Source organism: Chlorella variabilis (genome assembly GCF_000147415.1).
Source record: "Chlorella variabilis unplaced genomic scaffold CHLNCscaffold_19, whole genome shotgun sequence".
In the NCBI taxonomy this organism is placed as follows: Eukaryota; Viridiplantae; Chlorophyta; class Trebouxiophyceae; order Chlorellales; family Chlorellaceae; genus Chlorella; species Chlorella variabilis.
In genome coordinates, this window is record NW_005435069.1 from 683,731 (window position 1) to 701,232 (window position 17,502).

Here is a 17,502-nt window from a genome sequence, read left to right on the forward strand (position 1 = left end):
CCCCCGGGTAGGGGGCAGCAGGCAGGCACAGCGGCGGGCTAGCACTCTGGGTGGAGGGCCGCGTATAGGTGCAGCCGGCCACGACGAGGCAGGCAGCACATGCCGGCGTGTGCAGAGTGCTGGGTGCGGGCGGGCGGGGCGAGGCGTGGTACGGCGAACCGTACCACCACGCCTGCACGCTGCACAGCACAGCACCTTCAAGCCCTGGGATCCCCTAGAGCCCCCTACACGCGCCTCACCTTGGCCTCCTTCTGCACCTCTGGGTCGTCGTACATGCGCCCGATCAGGCGCTTGGTGGCGTAGACAGTGTTGGAAGAGTTGGTGACGGCCTAGCAGGACAGGGCAGGGAGGAGGTGAGGAGGTGAGGGAGGCGAGGCAACCCGCAGACGGAGGCCAGGGTGGGCTGAAGGCACAGCTGCGCAGCTCCAGGGCCACCCGCGCCGCATGCCGGCATCTCGGCGCAGGCGACAGCCCCAGCGGGGAGCAATCGCGCGCCTTCCGGCCGGGCCGGCCAGCGCAGCCAACCGCCCCCGAGCCCCGGCCTCACCTGGCGCTTGGCGGGCAGGCCCACCAGCCGCTCCCCCTTGTCTGTGAACGCCACGACTGAGGGCGTGGTGCGCTGGCCCTCTGCGTTTTCGATCACTTTGGCCGTCTTTCCCTCCTGCGGAGCGGCGGAGGTGGACAGCGGGGGCAAAGCAGATGAGGAACATGGGTGTGTGCATGGCAGCGTGCGCTGGGAACAGCTCAACAAGCAGGTCATTCAGGCGAGCAGAATTACCATGAGCGCTATGCAGCTGTTGGTGGTGCCTGCAAACAAGCGAGAGGGGCGCGACAAAACAGCACTGTGAGCCGCAGAGGTGTGCCTGAGAAGCAGCCAACCGCCCCGCACCCAGCGCTGCCTGGCGCGCGGACCAAGGCCCCCAGATGGCCTGGCGTGCCCCAGATGCAAGCAGATGCTTACCGAGATCGATGCCGATGACCTCATTGGCAAACCGCGAAGCCGAAGAGCTGCACGGACAAAGGGAGCAAAGCACTGAGAGCACCGGCGTGGCGGCGGCGGGGGACGCGGCAGCACTCCAACACCCCAGCGGCAGCCCCACGCCTTGCCCTCGCAACCCTCGCAGCCAGCAGGGCTCTGACAGCCAGTGCTGCCTGAGCTGCGGCTGCGTAACGCCAGCCCAGCACCAGGCTGCGTAGTGCCGCCTGCCGCCGCTGCCACATGCGCCATACACAGGCGAGGACCAACCCATTCCCCAATCGATCCGGCATGAGAGCAGCTCCCTCAATCGGGTGGCGGGCCGCAATGTTAGGGTCTTGGCAGCAAACAGCGGGCTGGAGTCGCCGCCCATCGGCTCACCTGAACAGGCGGAAGTCCTCGGGCGCCAGTCCCTTGCTATACTTGGACATCTGCGGCACCGTGAGCAGCAGTCAGTGGCTGCCAGCGGTGGGCATGTGCGCTGCCATCTCTCACTCACCAGGGAGTGGCCCTCGGCCCCGCCCAGGCGCCTCAGCGCCTGGCTCGCCTGACGAAGCAGCATGGCTGGGTGGATCTGCGCGGCGAATGGAGCACCCGCCGCTCTATTAGGGGAGGGGTCCAGCTGGCAGGAATTCCCTTCTAGACGGCGGGGCCAGCGATTTTGACTGGCCTTGGATCGCCTCCTACCAACTGCTGGATCCCTGCAGACTCTCTGCTGCGCACACCAGCCTCCAACCCTCTCATGCAGAGGTGATGATGCTGCGGCACCTGACCAGGACGCTGGGCGCGGGCGGCAGGGCGACGATCAACCTAGCAAGGTGCGCTGGGAGAAGAGCGTGCGGGCCCGACACCGCCACGGCAGGGCGCCAGGCCGGCGGGCGTCCACCGACGCGCACCGCCGTCGCTTCACTCCCTGCCCGCGCCTCACCGATGCCGCAGAGGCGTTGCCTCCACACCGAACGCCACGCCGGCGGGGCGCACGGGCAGCTACCTTGGCGCGTTGCTGGTGGCGACCTCGGCTGGCGGCGGCATAGCGTTGTGCCTCGAGCGGCAGGAGCCCGAGCGCGGAACGCCCCGGCTCTCCTACCAACCCGCAGCAGCCGCGGCCGAGCCCAAGGAGCCCGACCTCTGGGACAGGCGAGAGGCGTTGCATTTATGCTCCCCCACTGTATGCAACCGCTTGTGTGCTGCGCACGCGCGGCCCTTCTTTTCCACAACCACCCACACCCAGCCAGCCGGCCCGGCCGCCGCCTCACTCGCCCCGCAGGTGGGAGGGCATCAAGGGGTTCCTGGGCAGCTGGCGGAAGGGGAAGCCCACCGACGTGCCGCTGCCGGCAGACAAGCTCAAGTGCCACCTGCCGCCCGGGGGTGCGTTGCCTGCTGCGGGGCTGGCATGGGGCAGTGCTGACATGGGGTAGCCACACTGATGGCACAGGTTGGGAGATGAGGTCTGGCCCTTGCATCAGTCCACTGCAACGCTCCTCGGCTCCCTTGCACTATCCGCTTGCTCTGCAGGGTACAGCCTGGAACGGTACCATCCTGTGGTGCTGGTGTCCTGCGGCAGCTTCAACCCCCCGACCTTCATGCACCTGCGCATGATGGAGCTGGCGCAGCAGCAGCTGATGAAGGTGGGGGGTGGCGGTTGGGTGTGGTGGTGTGGGTGGGTGGCGAGATGGGTGGGCAGCGAGATATTGCAACCCTATCTCGCCAGGTCCCCAGAATCTTGACAATCGTGCTGCCTCTCGCGCGCCTCCTCCTCGCGGCACTCTCAACGCACTGCTTCCCAACTCCTGCCTGGTGCACGGCTTACTCCACGGCCTCGCCGGGCTGCCGATTGCCCCGCCCTGCCCTTGCAGTCTGGCTACGACGTGCTGGGCAGCTACATGTCCCCAGTGAACGACGCGTACTGGAAGCAGGCGCTGGCAGCGGGCAGGCACCGCGTGCGCATGTGCCAGCTGGCGACAGCTGATTCGGGTGGGTGGTGCGAGGGTGGATGAGGCTGGTTGGGTGGGTTGGGTGGGGTGCAAATGCCAGAGCGGGTGGTCGCTAGCAAGTCCACGCTCCCTGCTGCAATGCGAGCAGGCTGCACAGGCGTGTAGGCAGCTTGCTCAGCGCGGTGCCTGGGCTCACTGGGACAGTTTATGGAGGGTAGCGGGGCAGGCTCACCCGCAGCTGCCCTTGCCGCCAGCCTTCCACCCGCCATGCGCCTGTGAACCCTGGCATGTGCCGCCACAGCTGCGCCTGGCTTCTGAATTGCTGCATGCGTGCATCGCAATGTGAATGCATCCGCTCTGTGCAGCAGGCCACAGGGCACAGCTGGAGGCAGGCGCCTGCCGGGCGGTGCCTGCAGCTGCCCCCTTCTGGAAACGCCACTGCAGGCCAAGCAGTCTGAATCCCCAATCCCGACCCTCCCTCCCACACCCACGCCCTCCCCCTCCGCCTGCAGATAGCATCATGGTTGACAGCTGGGAGGTGGAGCAGCGGCAGTACACGCGCACCCTGTTTGTACTGCAGCGTGTAGAGAAGGAACTGGCGGCGCTTTTCAATGCAGGACACACGCCCGCGCCGGCAGAGGTGCGCAGTAGTACTCTGGTGCGACGGGGACGGTGTTGCGGGGCAAGTGGGAGGGTGTGACGGGGGGCAGCCGCCGCTGCTGTTGCGTGCCTGGAGCGGGAACGGCTCGGCGTCCGAATCCTGGCGCCGTGTGCCTTGCCCAATCATCCAACCCTGGCGCCCTTGCCTCGCCTGGCACGCCTGCAGCCCGCGGCGGGGGCCTGCCCGCCCGTGACGCCTCGCGTGCTGCTGGTATGCGGTGCCGACGTGCTGCACAGCATGGCAGACCCCACCATGTGGCGCCAGGACCTTCTGGAGGTAGGCGGGCTGGGGGTGCAGGCAGGCATGGCGGGCGTGGCGGCTGAGAGTGCCACGCAGCAGGCAGGCACCGCACGCCACGGGCAGCCTAGGATCAGCCGAGGCGTGCCGCGCCGCACGACAGGCACAGCGCTGGCACTGTTGCTCACGTGTGGCTTGCTCCTGCTGCGCTCCTGCCGATGCGGCGGCCCGCTGCCCCTCCTGCCCCTCTGCTGCAGACGCTGCTGTCCAACCACGGCGTGGTGTGCGTGTCGCGCAACGGCTCAGACGTGGCACGCCTGCTGGACCGCCCTGGCACGCTGCTGCACTCCTACCGCCGCAACGTGACTGTGGTGGAGGAGCCGGTGCCAAACGAGATCTCCTCCTCTCGGGTGGGTGGGCAGGCGGGTAGGGTGGGGGATGGGGTCGGGGTGGGGTGGGTGCACAGCAGCGTTTTAGATGAGATGGCTTGCTGGTGGGATAGAGTTGCAGCAGGGCTGGTGCTGCTATGTAATGCCGCGCCGCTCCCAGCATTGCGCACCTGTGGCGTCACCTCTTCTGCCTGCCACTCCAATGCAACCCCGCACCGAGCTGGTGCCGAGCAGCAGAATGCCGTCCGCGGTGCAGGTGAGGCACGAGCTGGAGCAGGGCCACTCTGTGCGGTACCTCACACCTGCCTCCGTGGTGCGCTACATCTACGACCATGGCCTGTACGGTACCGCCGCCGCCGGCCAGCGCCCCAGGTGGCTCCACCCCGGCAGCCAAAAGGTGGACACTGAGCGGGACTGAGTGAGTCAGCCCGGCGGCGTGGGGCCCGTGTCTGCTGGGGCCTACGGCCCTACAGGCTGCCCCGCTCGCTCTGCTGCCGCCTGCCCACTTGTGCTGCTGCAATCCTCTGCCTGCCTGTCATCCCACCTCTTGTCGTGCACATCAGCACGTTTTGCCTCTTCTTGTCGTGCACATCTGCAGCACCGCTCGCCCATCTGGATCATGGATCCCACCCTGGGCATCTTGGTGGACGCAGCAGACCTCGCCACGCCGCCCTACGCTTTCGACCCCTGTTACGACTGAGCAGCTGGCATGGATGGCAGCTGCCCGCCTGCTTGGGGAGAGGGTGTTGTACATTAACGGCACGAAGCAGCGTGTGTCACCTCCTGTACAGTTTTTGCTCCCTGCGCGTCTCTGCCTTTCACGCATTTGATTCCTGCCCGGCAACGCGTCGCGCGTCGTTCCTGCGTTCTTGCCCTACCCAGCAGCAGCCCCTCTACCCTGTTCATCAGCTGTCGAGCTCACAGCTGTTTGATAAGTTACACACCTGGAGAGTCCGGTAACCCATTCTGAGAGGATTGGTGGCAGCTCTGCAGCTGTCCCGACAAGACTTGATATGTTGCTGATGGAAGGGGTAGGGAAAGAGGGAGGAGGAGAGAGGTGGCGGAGGCAGAAAAAGTCGAAGAGGGGTTCCACGAATGGTACAGCAGCGAGGGAGGGTGGCGGAGGGTCTACAGAGGGCAGGTGGGTGCGGATCGGCGGCTCGCCCGCAATACAATCACAACCCGGTGGCAGTGAACTGAAAAACAAAGGGGTTGGGGGTCGGTTGGTGCAGGGAGGAGAGGGAGGCCGTGCCTCCGCCTCATCCTCCTGTCAGTCCGCTGCAGCGGGCCCAGACCCAAGGGCCGGGCAAGCAGCAGGTCTACAGCGGGTCAACAGAATCGCGGTGCCAGGCAGCAGGAGCCGGCGCTGGCCGGCGCACAAGTGGGCGCTGCAGGCGGCCGCGCTCCTGCCGGCCCTACAGCGAGAGGTGCGCGTGGGCTCCCAGGCCCTGCCCATGCATCGGCAGCACCACATTCCCCAGGCGATCAAACTCGATGGAGCCCTGCCGCACGCCGGCCTTGATCTCCGCCTGCAAAGCCGCCAGCTCAGCCAGCTCAGCCTGCTCCCGCTCCTTCCACTGCCTCACAAACTGGTAGAAGGTCTGGATCTGCAGGCACAGCAGCAGGTGGAGGCACGGCAGGCAGCCAGGCATCGTCAGTCCCCAGGCCGCAGCACTTGCAGCGCCCAACCCATCACCCAGCAAGACGGAGCCTGGCAGCCGCAGCCGCAGCCCAGCCCAGCCCGTCCGTGAAGCAGGGACGCACTTCGGCGCAGCACACGGCGGCCTGAACAAGGCGCATGGCAGGAGCAGCGGGGTGGGCACAAGCGCAGGCGCACCTTGCTGGCGTATGCCTTGCGCGCCTCTGTGTCATTATGTATGTCAATGTCCTCATCATGGTCCATCACCAGCGCCAGCCGGTGCTGCAGCTGTGGCAGGCCCTCTGCGCCCTTGAGCAGCAGCACCTGCGGGAAGAAAGAAAAGGGGTTGCGCTGTGCGTGATGACGGGTGAAGGCGATGGGTGAGGGCGGGCGGCAGGGAGGGTCGCCAGCCAAGGCCTGGCCCTCCTGGGCCCTTCCCACTCTAGCTGACGCAGGGGGGCGCCGGCTGCGCTTGCCGCGGCGGGCCCCCGACGCCTGGGCGCCATCCAGCCTCCCCACCACCGCCTGCCCAGCCACCCCCTCCATGCACTCCCTCCCACCGCCCCCAACAGCGCACCTGGTCCTTGATGGCAGCCGGCACATCCCTGATGACCTCCAGCTTCCACTTGTCCATCTCGCGGCCGGGGGTGTAGGAGCGCAGGAAGCTGTCGGCGGCGGCGTCGGCCTCGGGGCGCGGCGTCAGCACTGAGGCGCCGGCCGCCCGCGAGATGGCCGACGCGCTGTCGCCGTGCAGCAGCCAGTCCTCGTGGTTGGCGTGCAGCTCCTCCAGGTATGCCTGGCTCACGCCGCCCTCCTCGCCGCGGTTCCTGCGGCGGCGGCGGAGGCAAGGCAGGGCAGGCGCGGGTCGGGATGTGGCAGTGCTAGTAGCGGGGCGGTGGGTCCTGGGTGCAAAGGAGGAAGCCGTGGCTGGGCTGGAGGCAGCCGGCGCAGGCTGCAGCGTGCAGCAGCGCGGGCGGGAGGCAGGGGAGCCCCAGGGCAGCGGCAGCCGTGCCGGGCTGGCTGGCTGGCAGGTGGGGGCGCGGGGGCTCACCGCCGTCGCATGCGCTGCATGCAGGTGCCCGGGTTGGCTCGCAGGTACACAAAGCCGTCTGGCACCAGCTCGATGTCGTGCGTCACCTCCTGGTCGAAGCTGCAGGGCAAGGGATGGAGGCTGGAGGGGTGGAGGAGCGGGCAGGCGGGCGGGCAGAGGGCTGTGCCTGGGCGGCCACAAAACAGGCAGCCGGCCGTGCTCATGCCGGCTGGGCTAGGCTGCCGGCTGGCGGCTGCTCTCGGCCTCCGCCGTGCTGCGCAAGGGTGCTGTGCGAGCGCGCTGCCGCCGTGGTACTGTGCGGTGCCGCACGGTACCGCTCACATGGTGTTGTACACCGACACCTCAAAGTCCTCCATCGTCCCCGCGCGGTGCATCGCCCGCACAAACACCTGGCGGTCTGAGAAGATGGAGCGCTCCAGCACACGCAGGTCCTTGCCCGCCTGCCGCGTGTCGCGGTCCTGGCGGGAGGAAAGGACGAGGAAGGGAGCAGGGGACGGTTGGGGAGGAACGCATGGGAGGACGGGAGGGAGGGAAAGAAGCAAGGAGCAAGCGGTGGCGCACATCGGGAGCGGGCACACTGGTGCCCAGCCGGCCGCAGCCCAGCCGGCCGCAGCCCAGCCCAGCACGCACACTCACAAATGCACGCACACAGCACACAGCGCACAGATCAAGCGGGCCCCCACCTTCTTCATGCGCGACATGAGCACGTAGTGCTGGAAGGAGTAGGCGTAGCGGTGCGGGTCCGAATAGAACTTCTCCAGCACGTTGGCGGTGACGCCGCGCCCGTGCCGGTCCAGGCACTCATACGCCTGCCAGTTCTCCACAGGCTCCTGCACCACCTGCGGGCGGGCCAGGGGCCAGGTGGGCAAGGGGGGTGGGTGTGAGCGCCAGGGGGTGCATGCGGCGGCGCGGGGGTGTCAGCGCCCCTGCACCTTTGCGCCCCAGCCGCTGCTGCTGCCGCTGCCGCCGCCGCCGCAGCAGCAGCAGCCCCAGGCTGGGCCCGCATGTGCCGCCTGTACCGCCCGTACCTTCAGGATGTCCCGCAGGTGCGTCTCCTCGTGTGACAGCACATCCAGGAAGGTGCTCTTCCCCGCCGAGATGTTGCCCTCCACCGACAGCGTGACGACCGTCTTGCCCGCCTCGGCCGCCGCCGCCTCCGCCTCCGCCACCAGTTCGCTCACCTCCTGCGCAATCAGCTTGCCGTGCAGGCGGCGGATTCCCACGCCCTGCGGGCGCAGCGGGCGCAGCGGGCGGGGTGAGACGTGCGGCAGGTGCGGCGGGACGGGAGCCAACCAGGCGGCGCGCGGCGCTGCCTTGCCAGCCGCGCGGGCAGCCAGAGGCAAGGCGACGTGCCACGTCCTCCCTCTGCGACGCATCTCGGCGCCACAGTACCCACCTGCAGGTACTCTGCCAGCTGCTGCACGTCCTTGTCGCACTTTTCGCGGTACACCTGCTGCAGGTCCTGGACGTTCAGGATACCGCCGTCCTGCAGCTTCTTCTCGTTGGCCGGGCCCACGCCCTTGAGGCGCTGCAGGTCGTCCGAGCTTCCAACTGCGCTGCTGGCGCCGCGGCTGCTGCCCGGGCTGCTGGAGGGCCGGCCGCGGCCGCGCGGCGGAGGCGAGCCCGCGCCGGCGCCCGCGCCGCCGCCGCCGCTCGAGGCGCTGCACGTGGTGCTCAGCCGCTGCCGCGCGAGCCAGGCGTAGCCGGCGGGGTGCCGTCCTGCCAGCGGGTGTGGCTGCAGGCAGCGCGCCGCCGGCTGCGGCGCCGCGGTGGCGGCAAAGCTAGTGCAGAGCGCCCGGGCGGCTCCTGCCGCCGCCTGTGCCATCCCTGCGAGGGGGCCTTCTGCTGCTGCCGCTGCGATGCTGGGAGCTCCCAGCGCCTGGTAGAACGCCTTGATAGCCCGAGCCGCTCCAAACCTGCGCGCAGGCGCGCATGGTGAGCGGGACAGGGCCAGGCCGCGCTGTTTGGCAGGCCCAACGCAGCACCAGCACCCACCAGCGCGTCATGGGGACGCCCCGCCGTCCATAGCACGACGCTGGGCAGTCTGCTGTAGGTGTGGCGGGGCCAGGGTTCCGCGCCTGTCTGCGGGGGTCGTGCACTGGTACCTGTTCACGGTGCTAGGGTCTGGCGAATGTCGAGCGGCCGCTGTGGGCGCGGCATCCCCAGTCGCTGCCCCTCCCTCCTTCTACCCAGGATTTGTCCCGCCCCCAGCATGCGCATTATAGTCGGCCCCGACACCTGCATCGCCCTCTAAACCGACGGGTTCGGACAGAGGTGGCCAGCTGCTCGGGGAGCAGCATATGCAGTAAAACAGAACTCGGGCTACGGCCAATTCGCGCTCCAGACGAGCGCAGAGATGGCGTCGGTCGCTAACGCCTTCTCGCTGTTGACGGACGATGCGGTGGATGTCGATATCTCGGCCGAGGCGGCCGCCGCGCCTGTGAAGAAGGTGGAGGCCCCCAAACCTGCGGCTGACGAGCCTAAGGGTGAGTTTTCGGCCTCCAAGACCCACAGCGGGCAGCATGGACAGCAGACAGCAGCCGATGGGGCCTGCAGAGCAGATGCCACCCCATCACGCTGCCACCCCATCAGGCAGCCGGCCTGCCTGCCGCCTCTGCCAGGGCTGCCCTGCATCGTGCGAGCGCGGAGATCCCGCCGCAGGCAGCCGTGTGTGCCACCGATGGTGCCCCACCGCCTCACCCCGCCTCTCCCCTGCAGCATCTCGCCCCGCCTCTGCTGGCGCGCGCGGCGGCCGCGGCGAGGCTGTGGCTGGCCGGGGCGCCGGCCGGGGTGGCCGGGGTGCGGGCCGGGGCCCCCGCCCCGCATCCCGCGGCGAGGACGCCCCCGCTTTCGACGCCGACACCGCACCAACCGGTGGGTACCGGGGTGCTGGATAGCACCACTTCAGCCGCTGCAGAGCACCACGCGTGCATGCATGGCCGCATGCGGCGCCACCAGCTGCTGCCTCTGGCACCAGGGCTGCCATGGGCTGCCATCGACAGCTCCGCTCCATGCATGCATGCAGTGCGCGGGCGCGGCGAGCGCGGCCCTCCCGGCGGCCGTGGCGGTGGCCGCGGCGGCCGTGGGCCCCGCGCCGGCAAGCGCGAGTACGACCGCCAGGACGGCACTGGCCGCGGGTGAGTCGGCAGGCGCAGAGCCGCGCAGAGGGAGCCTGGGCAGTGCAGCCGTGGGCGGCTGCAAGCTGCGGCATGGCGGCGCCGCCAGCTGCTGGCACCCTGTGGCGGCGCAGGATTTGGGCTGGATGCAGGCGTGCTTGCAGGTGGTGCCGCTGCGTGCATGCTGGCCGTATGCAACCGCAGCTGATTGGCAGGTGCTTGCGCGCTGGGCTGTGCTGCAGCCATGAGACCGAGAAGCGCCATGGCGGCGGCGCCCACAACTGGGGCGAGGAGGGCAAGGAGTGAGTTGCTGCCAGCTGCTGGCAAGCCTGGCTTGGACCAGCTTAGCTGGGGGGGCGGCAGGCGCAGCACAGGGTGGTGCAGCAGCAGCAGCAGCAGCACAAGCGGCAGGCCGGTGGATGAGCAGTTTGCGGACGGGGGGATGCGGGGCCCTGTCAGCAGGAGCTCATGTGTGGGAGCAGCCGGGAGCAGCAAAGGCAGCAGAGCTGCAGCAGAACTTGCCTCCCGTGGAGAGGCTGGATGTGCCAACCCACAGTTGCAGCTGGTGGCATGGGGTGGGAGCGGCCAGCAGGCGGCAGCAGGAGCGCAGCAGCGCGGACAGCTGCTGCTCTCCTTGCTGCTTGCGTTGCCATGCTGGTGCCCTGCACCTGGCTGCTTGCTGATGCGCTGCTGGCTGCCCCGTTGCGCCTGCTGCAGCGGCGAGACCGAGGGCGCCGCCAAGGAGGCCACCACCGAGGAGGGTGCCGAGCCCGCGGCTGAGCCCGTGGAGGAGGTGCCTCGCGCCGAGCCCGAGGAGGATGAGGAGGAGAAGGTGCGGCCCTGCCGCCGCCGGCCATGCTGCGGCTGCCACTGCCGGCTCCTGCTGCTGCTTCTTCGGCCGCCCACTGGAGCAGCAGCAGCGTCTGCGCGCGAGCAGCTTGGGCTGCCTGGCGTGACACGGCGCGACGGCCGCGGGCCGGCGTGCAGCCCAACACAAGGAGCAGCTCGGTGTTGCGGCGCTGGCGCTGTGCCGCCCTCTAGTTGCCATCCACGCCGCCCCTCTTCGCCCCTCACCTCACCTCCCGCCCCCTCCTGCCCTCTCCCCCTGCAGCAAATGACCCTGGAGGAGTACGAGGTGGTGCTGGCGGAGAAGCGCGCGGGGCTCAACCAGCAGCGCGAGGCCGCCTTCAAGGCCGACGAGAAGCAGTTCTCCGGCATGAAGACCTTTGAAAAGGTGGTTGAGGATGTCGGCCTGTCCCTCAAGAACGTCAAGGTGCGCTGCGGGCCGGCCGGCTGGCTGCCTGGCGGGGTAGGCGCGGAGGCTGGGGCTGGCAAGCCCTGCGGGGCGGATGAGCTGCAGGGGACGGGCCTGGCGCCGCCGTGGTGGGCAGCCGCGCAGCCGCCCGCGGCGCAGCTGTACGCGCATGCGTCTGTGCTCCCTGTCCTTGTGCCCAACCCCGCCCCGCTCCCCCTGACCCGCGCAGGTCATTGGCGCCAACAAGGCGGGCCGCGAGAAGGAGCGCAAGGAGAAGGAGGTGCTGGATGTGGCCTTCCGCATCGCGTCTGACACCGACACCCGCGGCGGGCGTGGCGAGGGCCGCGGCCGCGGCGGCCGCGGCGAGGGCCGGGGCGAGTACCGCGGCGAGCGGCGCGAGGGCCGCGGCGGCGGCCGCGGCTTCTCGGGCCGCGGCGGGCGCGGCGAGGGGCGCGGCGAGGGCCGCGGCGCCGGCGCCGCCGCCCCGCTGGACCTCGAGAGTGCCTTCCCGGCCCTGGGCCAGGCCTGAGCCTGACGCCGCCTGAGCAGGCAGCCGCGCGGGTTGCCGCACCAGCCCACAGCGCGCCCTCCCGCCCGTGACCGGCCAGCGAGCTGGCGAGCTGGTGGGTGGCGGCAGCTGGTGTGTGCGCACCGCGGCACGCCTGCCAGACCACACCGCACACAGGACAGCCGAAGGTGCGGCATGGGCAGGCAGGGCGGCGCACGCAGCATGCTGGCGCCAGCGCCTGCCCGCGGACAATGTGGGAGGGCTCGGAGGAGCCTGCGGAAACATGTCGGGGCGCGCCCGCCGCATCGCATTGGCGCGGCAGTCGGCGCGCACCCTCCCCCCGAAAAGTATGAACAAAAACACAGACGTGCTGCTTTGTTGTCGTTTTTCACTGATTCCTGTGCTGCGTTTTTGCCCGGTTACACCACTGCAATTACCCCTGTGAAGCACGCCTGCCCAGCCGGCGACTATTGCCTGCAGCTGGTGGCAGCGGCAGGAGGGCGCTGCAGAGGCAGGAGGGCGCTGGTTTCGTGGGGGAGGGCAGCACAACATTGCAGAGCTGCATTATTGCATGCATGGGGCCAGCAGGAGCTCTGGAATCCAGGATGGACCGCCAGGTTCAATTTGATGGCAAGGCGCCTGGTGGCGGCGGCCCGCGTGGCGGTCTCCTGGGTCAGGGCAGGGGTCTGGCCAAAGCGGTAGCTCGCGCCAGCCCCCGCCTCTAACGTCGCCCAGTCTGTAGCTTGTGTGGAGCATATCAAGGTGCGCATGCGAGCTGCCCGCGTGCAGAAATCGCATGATGGCCTTTGTCCTCAGCTGCCTCCGCTCGGCTGTCGGCGATGGCATCGGGGTTCAGCATGCCGCGTCGCTGCAATTCGGGGGCAGGCGGCTGCATGTCGCTCGCTCAGCCTCTTTGGCGCTTGTGGGGGCTTGCGGCAGGCGCTGGGCGGTGCCTTGACCAACCCAGCGAATGCTGCCGTGATTTGGGACAGCTGACGCGCCACCCGGCGGGCCCAGGCTACCTGCGGCCCCGCCACTGCCCTGCCGCCGCCGCTCGTCTGCATTGAAGTGCTGCCTTGCTGCTGGCCTGCACCTCTCTTCTTCCCACCTTGCCCCATTGCCGCGAATCTGAAGGCCCTTGTCGCCGCCGCCGCCGCCGCCGCCGCTGCAGGCCCGCCACCATGTCGAGCCAGCTGGTGTGGGAGCTGGTCAAGAAGAACCACGCCTTCCTGCGCAAGAATGCGGCGGTGAACGGCGCGCTGTTCTCCGGCGAGCCCGGCAACCTGGCCAACAAGCACAGCTACAAGTACAGCGGGCTGGCCAACCGCGCCTCCACGGTCGACGTGGCGCTCGCCCCCTCGGGCGACGCCATCGTGGTGGCCAAGAGCAGCAAGAAGTCCAAGGCGGGCAAGCTGGCGGGGAGCATCGTGAACAAGAACGGGCGGAGGAGCAACCACGCGGCCGGCGCCGAGGCGGCCAGCACCCGCCCCGACCTCAAGGTACGGGGGGCGGGGGGCCCGATGTGGCGGCCGTGCCGGCATGCCTGGCCGCCGGGCCCTGCCGGCCGCATGCATGCTGCTGGCGCTGTGCTCAGTGGGATGCTGGGATGATGAGAGGTTGCTGCCGTGGGGCACGCTCGTTGATTGCTGCCGCCTCCTGTGCCCCCCTGCTGGTGCAGCGTGCTGCCCAGGCTCGCGCCTCTGCGCTCACAAAGGGCATCCGCACCAGCAAGGCTGCCGCCAGCGACGAGTAGAGGAGCGGCAGGCTGAGGGCACACAGCGCGGCGGCCAGCCAACGCCAGGGATGAGGTGGAGTGTGGTGTGTGGACGGCTGGATGGATGCGCTGCTTGCCGCGTCTGTAATTGAGCTTCCCTTGTCTGTTGGACGTTAGGGAGCCTTTTCCAGGCAGCGGGTGGGGCGCTGGCAGGCACAACTGGCTTCAGCAGTCCGTTGGGGAGTCGCTTTGGGGAGTCGGGTTGAGGCGAAGAGGCTTTACACGCTCATGAAAACACCTCTGCGGGCACTCGGAAGATTCCTTTCATTTGCAACGCTGGTCACTTGCACACACATGCACATCAAAACTGCTCGCTACTCTGAAGTTTTTGCTGCTTGCATTGTTCCCATCAACCAACTGCTGCCTGCTGCGCTGGCTGCACAAGGTGGCCGCCCTCATCCAAGCCGCTCCGCCCGTGCGGCGTCACAGCAGGCTCTGCCCTGACCAGTGGCGCCAGCATGGCAGCGCCCAAGCCCATCAGCTGCCCGCAGCCCCGACAAGCGCGCATGGTACCGCCCAGCTTCCAAGCTTCACAGCTCCGCCTTCTCCGCGTGGGTGGCGGCATCATAGAGCTCATCCACCTGCACGGCAACAACAGGTATACAACACTGTTCACTTTCAGCATTTGCTGGGTTCATGCACCTTTGTGTGCTGGGAACACGCCTGTGGGCCCGGCAGGCCCGTCCCGTGCTCCCCGGCGCAGCACCCACCTTGGCGTGGGCCTCTCCGCGGACCTCCTCTGGCGTCTTGCCCGCGTGCTGCATGGGGCGTGATGGCAGGACGCCAAGACTCGTGCGCCCGAGACACGAGCACACTGCTGCTGAAAGGCGGTGCCACGGCGCAGCCTCCATGTGGGCACCCTCTCCTGTTGCTCCCTGGGCTGAACGCTGCGGGGCGGCCCCTGCTGTGCACGCTGCGCCTGCGCCCCGCCAGCTCACCGCTGACATGCCCAGGCTCTCCTTCACGCGGCACTTGGCGGCGTCCCACCCGCAGGCCACCCGGTCGGAGAAGGAGTCCCACCAGCCGCCGCCAGAGGCGGCCTCGTCATATGCGGCACGAGCCTGCGGCAGCAGCAGGAGCAGGGGCAGCGGACAGGGCTGCGTTTGAGGAGCAGGTGAGGGCCTGTGTGGGCTGTATTGGTGCAGCAGGCTGGCAGAGGGTGGCAAATTACACGTTCCAATGGCGCAAGCCTCTACCCTGGTGCCATGGCCAGATCTGCGCGCTACACCCAGCCCACCCTCCTTGCAAGCCCCCCCCAAACCTGCCCACCTGCTTCACCCATTCGTCATACGACTGCTTGGTAGTGCCCTTGGTGGCCTCGTACCGCTCCTTCAGGGTGCCCTGCAAGGGGTCCAGGGGAGGAAAGCAGGGGGGGGAACGGGCAGCCGCAACAGCAGCAGCTCAGCCAGTGGCGGCAGGCCCTGTGATTGGCGGCTGGCAGAGCAGGTACTGCTGGACGAGGTCACTAAACGGCTAGGCGAAGGCGGAAGCAGGACTCGAGCGGCCTGAAGCAGGACCTGAAGCGGGACTTGTTTACGAGGCCACTCGATCGTTTATGAGGGCAACGTGGGGCAAGCAGCAAACGTGGGGCAAGTTGCGCCAATTGCAAGAAACAGGGCCCATGGTAGAACGTAATGACAAACGAATGGCAGGAGAGCTGAGCAAACAACAAAGTCTGTGCTGCAAGCTTGTTCTTGCTGAAACCAGACTGTAAGCCCACACAAGCAAAGGAGAGGCCACCGAGAATTAAAGAGCTAACATCCCGGCTCACGTCCTTCAACTCTTGCCAAAAGCCGGTCCAGCGGCATCACGACACCATGGCTCATGCTGGTGGACAGGCTTTTGGCAAGACTTGAAGGGCGTGAGCCGTAATGTTAGCTCGTTGAAAACCGCTGCCACGACTCATCGGACAGGCGTAACCGGGGCAGGCTACCTCGAGGCAGTGATGCAGCGCATCCCCCCTAACAGCAGGGCTGCGGCTGTCCCATCCACCCCAAGCACCTCCAGAGCCTGCCTGCCGCCCTTGCCAAAGTGCTTAGCTCCAAGTGAGCGAGCACAAGGTGACACTTTGGCCTTGATACGCTGCAGCTCGCCAGCACCAGCGTTCGAGCGGCTCAGCTTGGCAGCTGCAGCAGCTGCGCACCACCCCGAGGAGGTTGCGCTGCCCACCTCCGGTCTGCTGCCACGGAATTGGCAGCAGCGCAGAGGAGTGCCTCAACAGCCCCAATCGGAGGCAGGCCACAGGCGCGGGATGCCTAGCTGCCCTCCTAGCTCTTGCCTCATGCCCGGCTGGCGCCTGCAGTGCCCACCACTCCCCCCACATGCATGTAGCAGGACGAGTGCGGGACTTGAAGTTGGTGCAGCGGGGCCCACAGCATCACCCACCTGCAGCTCATCCCAGCTGGCTCCCGAGGCGGCGCGCCCACGCAGCCAGTTGGTCCATGCCGTGTCGGTGGCCTGCGCCACGTCAGCGGGCGCAACGATGGTCAACCGGATGGCAGGGCACCAGTGTTGTTGTTGGCTGCATTTCCAGGGCTCCCTGGCAGCTGCCCCTGCCCGACATCCGCTCCAACCCGCGACTCCCCAACCCCGCCAGCCAGCCAGCCAGCCCCCCCTGTAGCCCGCACCTGGTCCCAGGTCTGCTTGGTCTTGGACTTGGTGGCGTCCCAGGACTCCCGGGCAGCCCGCTGCGCATCCTCCCAGCTCCACCCGGCGGAGTCGCGGGCGGCGGCGTAGTTGCGCCACACGCCCGACATGAAGTCGTCGTAGCCCTCCTTGGACTTGCCTGCAGGGGTGGTGGAGGTGCGTTGGGTGCCGTCGAGTGATGGGTGTGATGCCTGTGGTGTGTCGGGTGATGGGTTTGATGCTGATGGTGTGTGGAGGCAAGGCAGAGCCGTGGATGAGGCCTTCACTGGGGTCCCGCATGATCCCACACATACAGTACACCCCACCTACCCTTGGTGTCCCGCCAGTACTGCTCCGCCGCCTTCTGAGCGTCCTTCCAGCTGCCGCCGGCGTAGGCGCGGGCATTCATCCAGCTGTCCCACGCGGCGCGGGAGGCGTCGTCCCAGGTCTGCAGGGTGTAGGTGGCAGGCAGGTGGCGCGGCAGGCAGGCAGGGTTGGTGGGCAGCCAGGCAGGGTTGGTGGGCAGTCAGGCAGGGTTGGTGGGCAGCCAGGCAGGCCAGCAGCCCAAGGGAGGCCGCATGCAACGCATGGCACCCTCAACCCTGCACACCCGGCCACACTCAGCCACCACACCACATGCCTCTCAACATACACACACTATGCATGCATAACATGCAACCCTGTGTTACAGTCACCCCGCTATGATAGGCCGCGTGAGCAGACCTTGGGCAGGGGGCACACGTGATCAAGGGGCATCAAGAGAGGGGGTGGACCATGGAGCACCCTCTCCATGGCTCCGACCACCCTCCCCCCAGCTGAGCGTCCCAGGGTCACCCCACCCTGGCCCCGCTCCCCGTCCTGCCGGACACGCAACCCCCACAACGTGGTGGGGGACGTGGGGATCCTTAGCAGCTTAGGCCTGCCAGGCCGACGGGTGCCGATGCTGGTGCGGGCTCCCGGCGGCAGGCAGCGCCGCCGCCGGGCACTCAAATGGCATGGGGCACATGGGCCCCCATGCCCGCACATCTCCCAGGCACATGAAAATACCAGAAGGCTGCACATGTAAGGGTGCATGCATTGCAGGCAGGAGTGCAAAGTGGCCTGCCGCGGCGGTCGGCTGTGCCATTACTCAGTCAGCCGCCGCTACCGTGCCGGGCTTGGCGTTCCCATGCCAACATGCCGGCGTGCCATCGCGCAAGGGGCCAGTGAGTGTGTGAGGCGGAGGTGGGGGTGGTGGGGCTGCCGCTGACCGTTGCTTGCTGACGCTGACGCTGCTCTTACCTGCGGGGGGTCCCTGTGTTACAGTCACCCCGCTATGATAGGCCGCGTGAGCAGAC

General features: G+C 68.1%; 6 protein-coding genes across 6 annotated transcripts in view; 3 read left to right on the plus strand and 3 right to left on the minus strand.

Annotated features, from left to right (window-relative positions):
- CHLNCDRAFT_36653 (hypothetical protein) overlaps window positions 1-1,545 on the minus strand; it is a 6,458-nt gene extending 4,913 nt beyond the window's left edge. Inside the window, exons 1-6 of the mRNA XM_005845130.1 lie at window positions 1,476-1,545; window positions 1,358-1,407; window positions 962-1,008; window positions 779-807; window positions 548-661; window positions 240-329 (exon numbers count right to left, since the gene is read on the minus strand). Coding sequence (XP_005845192.1) covers window positions 240-329; window positions 548-661; window positions 779-807; window positions 962-1,008; window positions 1,358-1,407; window positions 1,476-1,538 — 393 coding nt within the window. The 5' untranslated portion in view covers window positions 1,539-1,545. The remainder of the gene's footprint in view (window positions 1-239; window positions 330-547; window positions 662-778; window positions 808-961; window positions 1,009-1,357; window positions 1,408-1,475) is intronic.
- Window positions 1,546-2,517: 972 nt separating this feature from the next.
- Window positions 2,518-4,615, plus strand: CHLNCDRAFT_26277 (hypothetical protein; the record flags this gene model as incomplete). The annotated part of the gene is made up of 6 exons (XM_005845024.1): window positions 2,518-2,604; window positions 2,833-2,954; window positions 3,427-3,493; window positions 3,737-3,847; window positions 4,066-4,218; window positions 4,454-4,615. Coding segments are annotated over 6 exons (702 nt in total), but the record flags the coding sequence as incomplete, so codon positions are not given.
- A 1,972-nt stretch (window positions 4,616-6,587) lies between these two features.
- On the minus strand, window positions 6,588-8,011 carry CHLNCDRAFT_10864 (hypothetical protein; the record flags this gene model as incomplete). Its single annotated transcript, XM_005845131.1, has 5 exons — window positions 6,588-6,663; window positions 6,888-6,986; window positions 7,209-7,345; window positions 7,571-7,726; window positions 7,916-8,011. Coding segments are annotated over 5 exons (564 nt in total), but the record flags the coding sequence as incomplete, so codon positions are not given.
- A 1,232-nt stretch (window positions 8,012-9,243) lies between these two features.
- On the plus strand, window positions 9,244-11,787 carry CHLNCDRAFT_58701 (expressed protein; the record flags this gene model as incomplete). Its single annotated transcript, XM_005845025.1, has 7 exons — window positions 9,244-9,373; window positions 9,606-9,761; window positions 9,913-10,024; window positions 10,246-10,305; window positions 10,721-10,835; window positions 11,115-11,276; window positions 11,488-11,787. 7 exons carry the CDS (start codon window positions 9,244-9,246, stop codon window positions 11,785-11,787), a joined length of 1,035 nt encoding a protein of 344 aa, XP_005845087.1.
- A 1,160-nt stretch (window positions 11,788-12,947) lies between these two features.
- On the plus strand, window positions 12,948-13,519 carry CHLNCDRAFT_54075 (hypothetical protein; the record flags this gene model as incomplete). The annotated part of the gene is made up of 2 exons (XM_005845026.1): window positions 12,948-13,265; window positions 13,445-13,519. The coding sequence occupies 2 exons, from the start codon at window positions 12,948-12,950 to the stop codon at window positions 13,517-13,519; spliced, it is 393 nt and encodes a 130-aa protein (XP_005845088.1).
- Window positions 13,520-14,070: 551 nt separating this feature from the next.
- CHLNCDRAFT_137413 (hypothetical protein) lies at window positions 14,071-16,957 on the minus strand (the record flags this gene model as incomplete). Its single annotated transcript, XM_005845132.1, has 8 exons — window positions 14,071-14,121; window positions 14,251-14,298; window positions 14,479-14,601; window positions 14,810-14,881; window positions 15,926-15,997; window positions 16,168-16,325; window positions 16,496-16,613; window positions 16,949-16,957. 8 exons carry the CDS (start codon window positions 16,955-16,957, stop codon window positions 14,071-14,073), a joined length of 651 nt encoding a protein of 216 aa, XP_005845194.1.
- Between the last annotated feature and the right edge of the window lie 545 nt (window positions 16,958-17,502).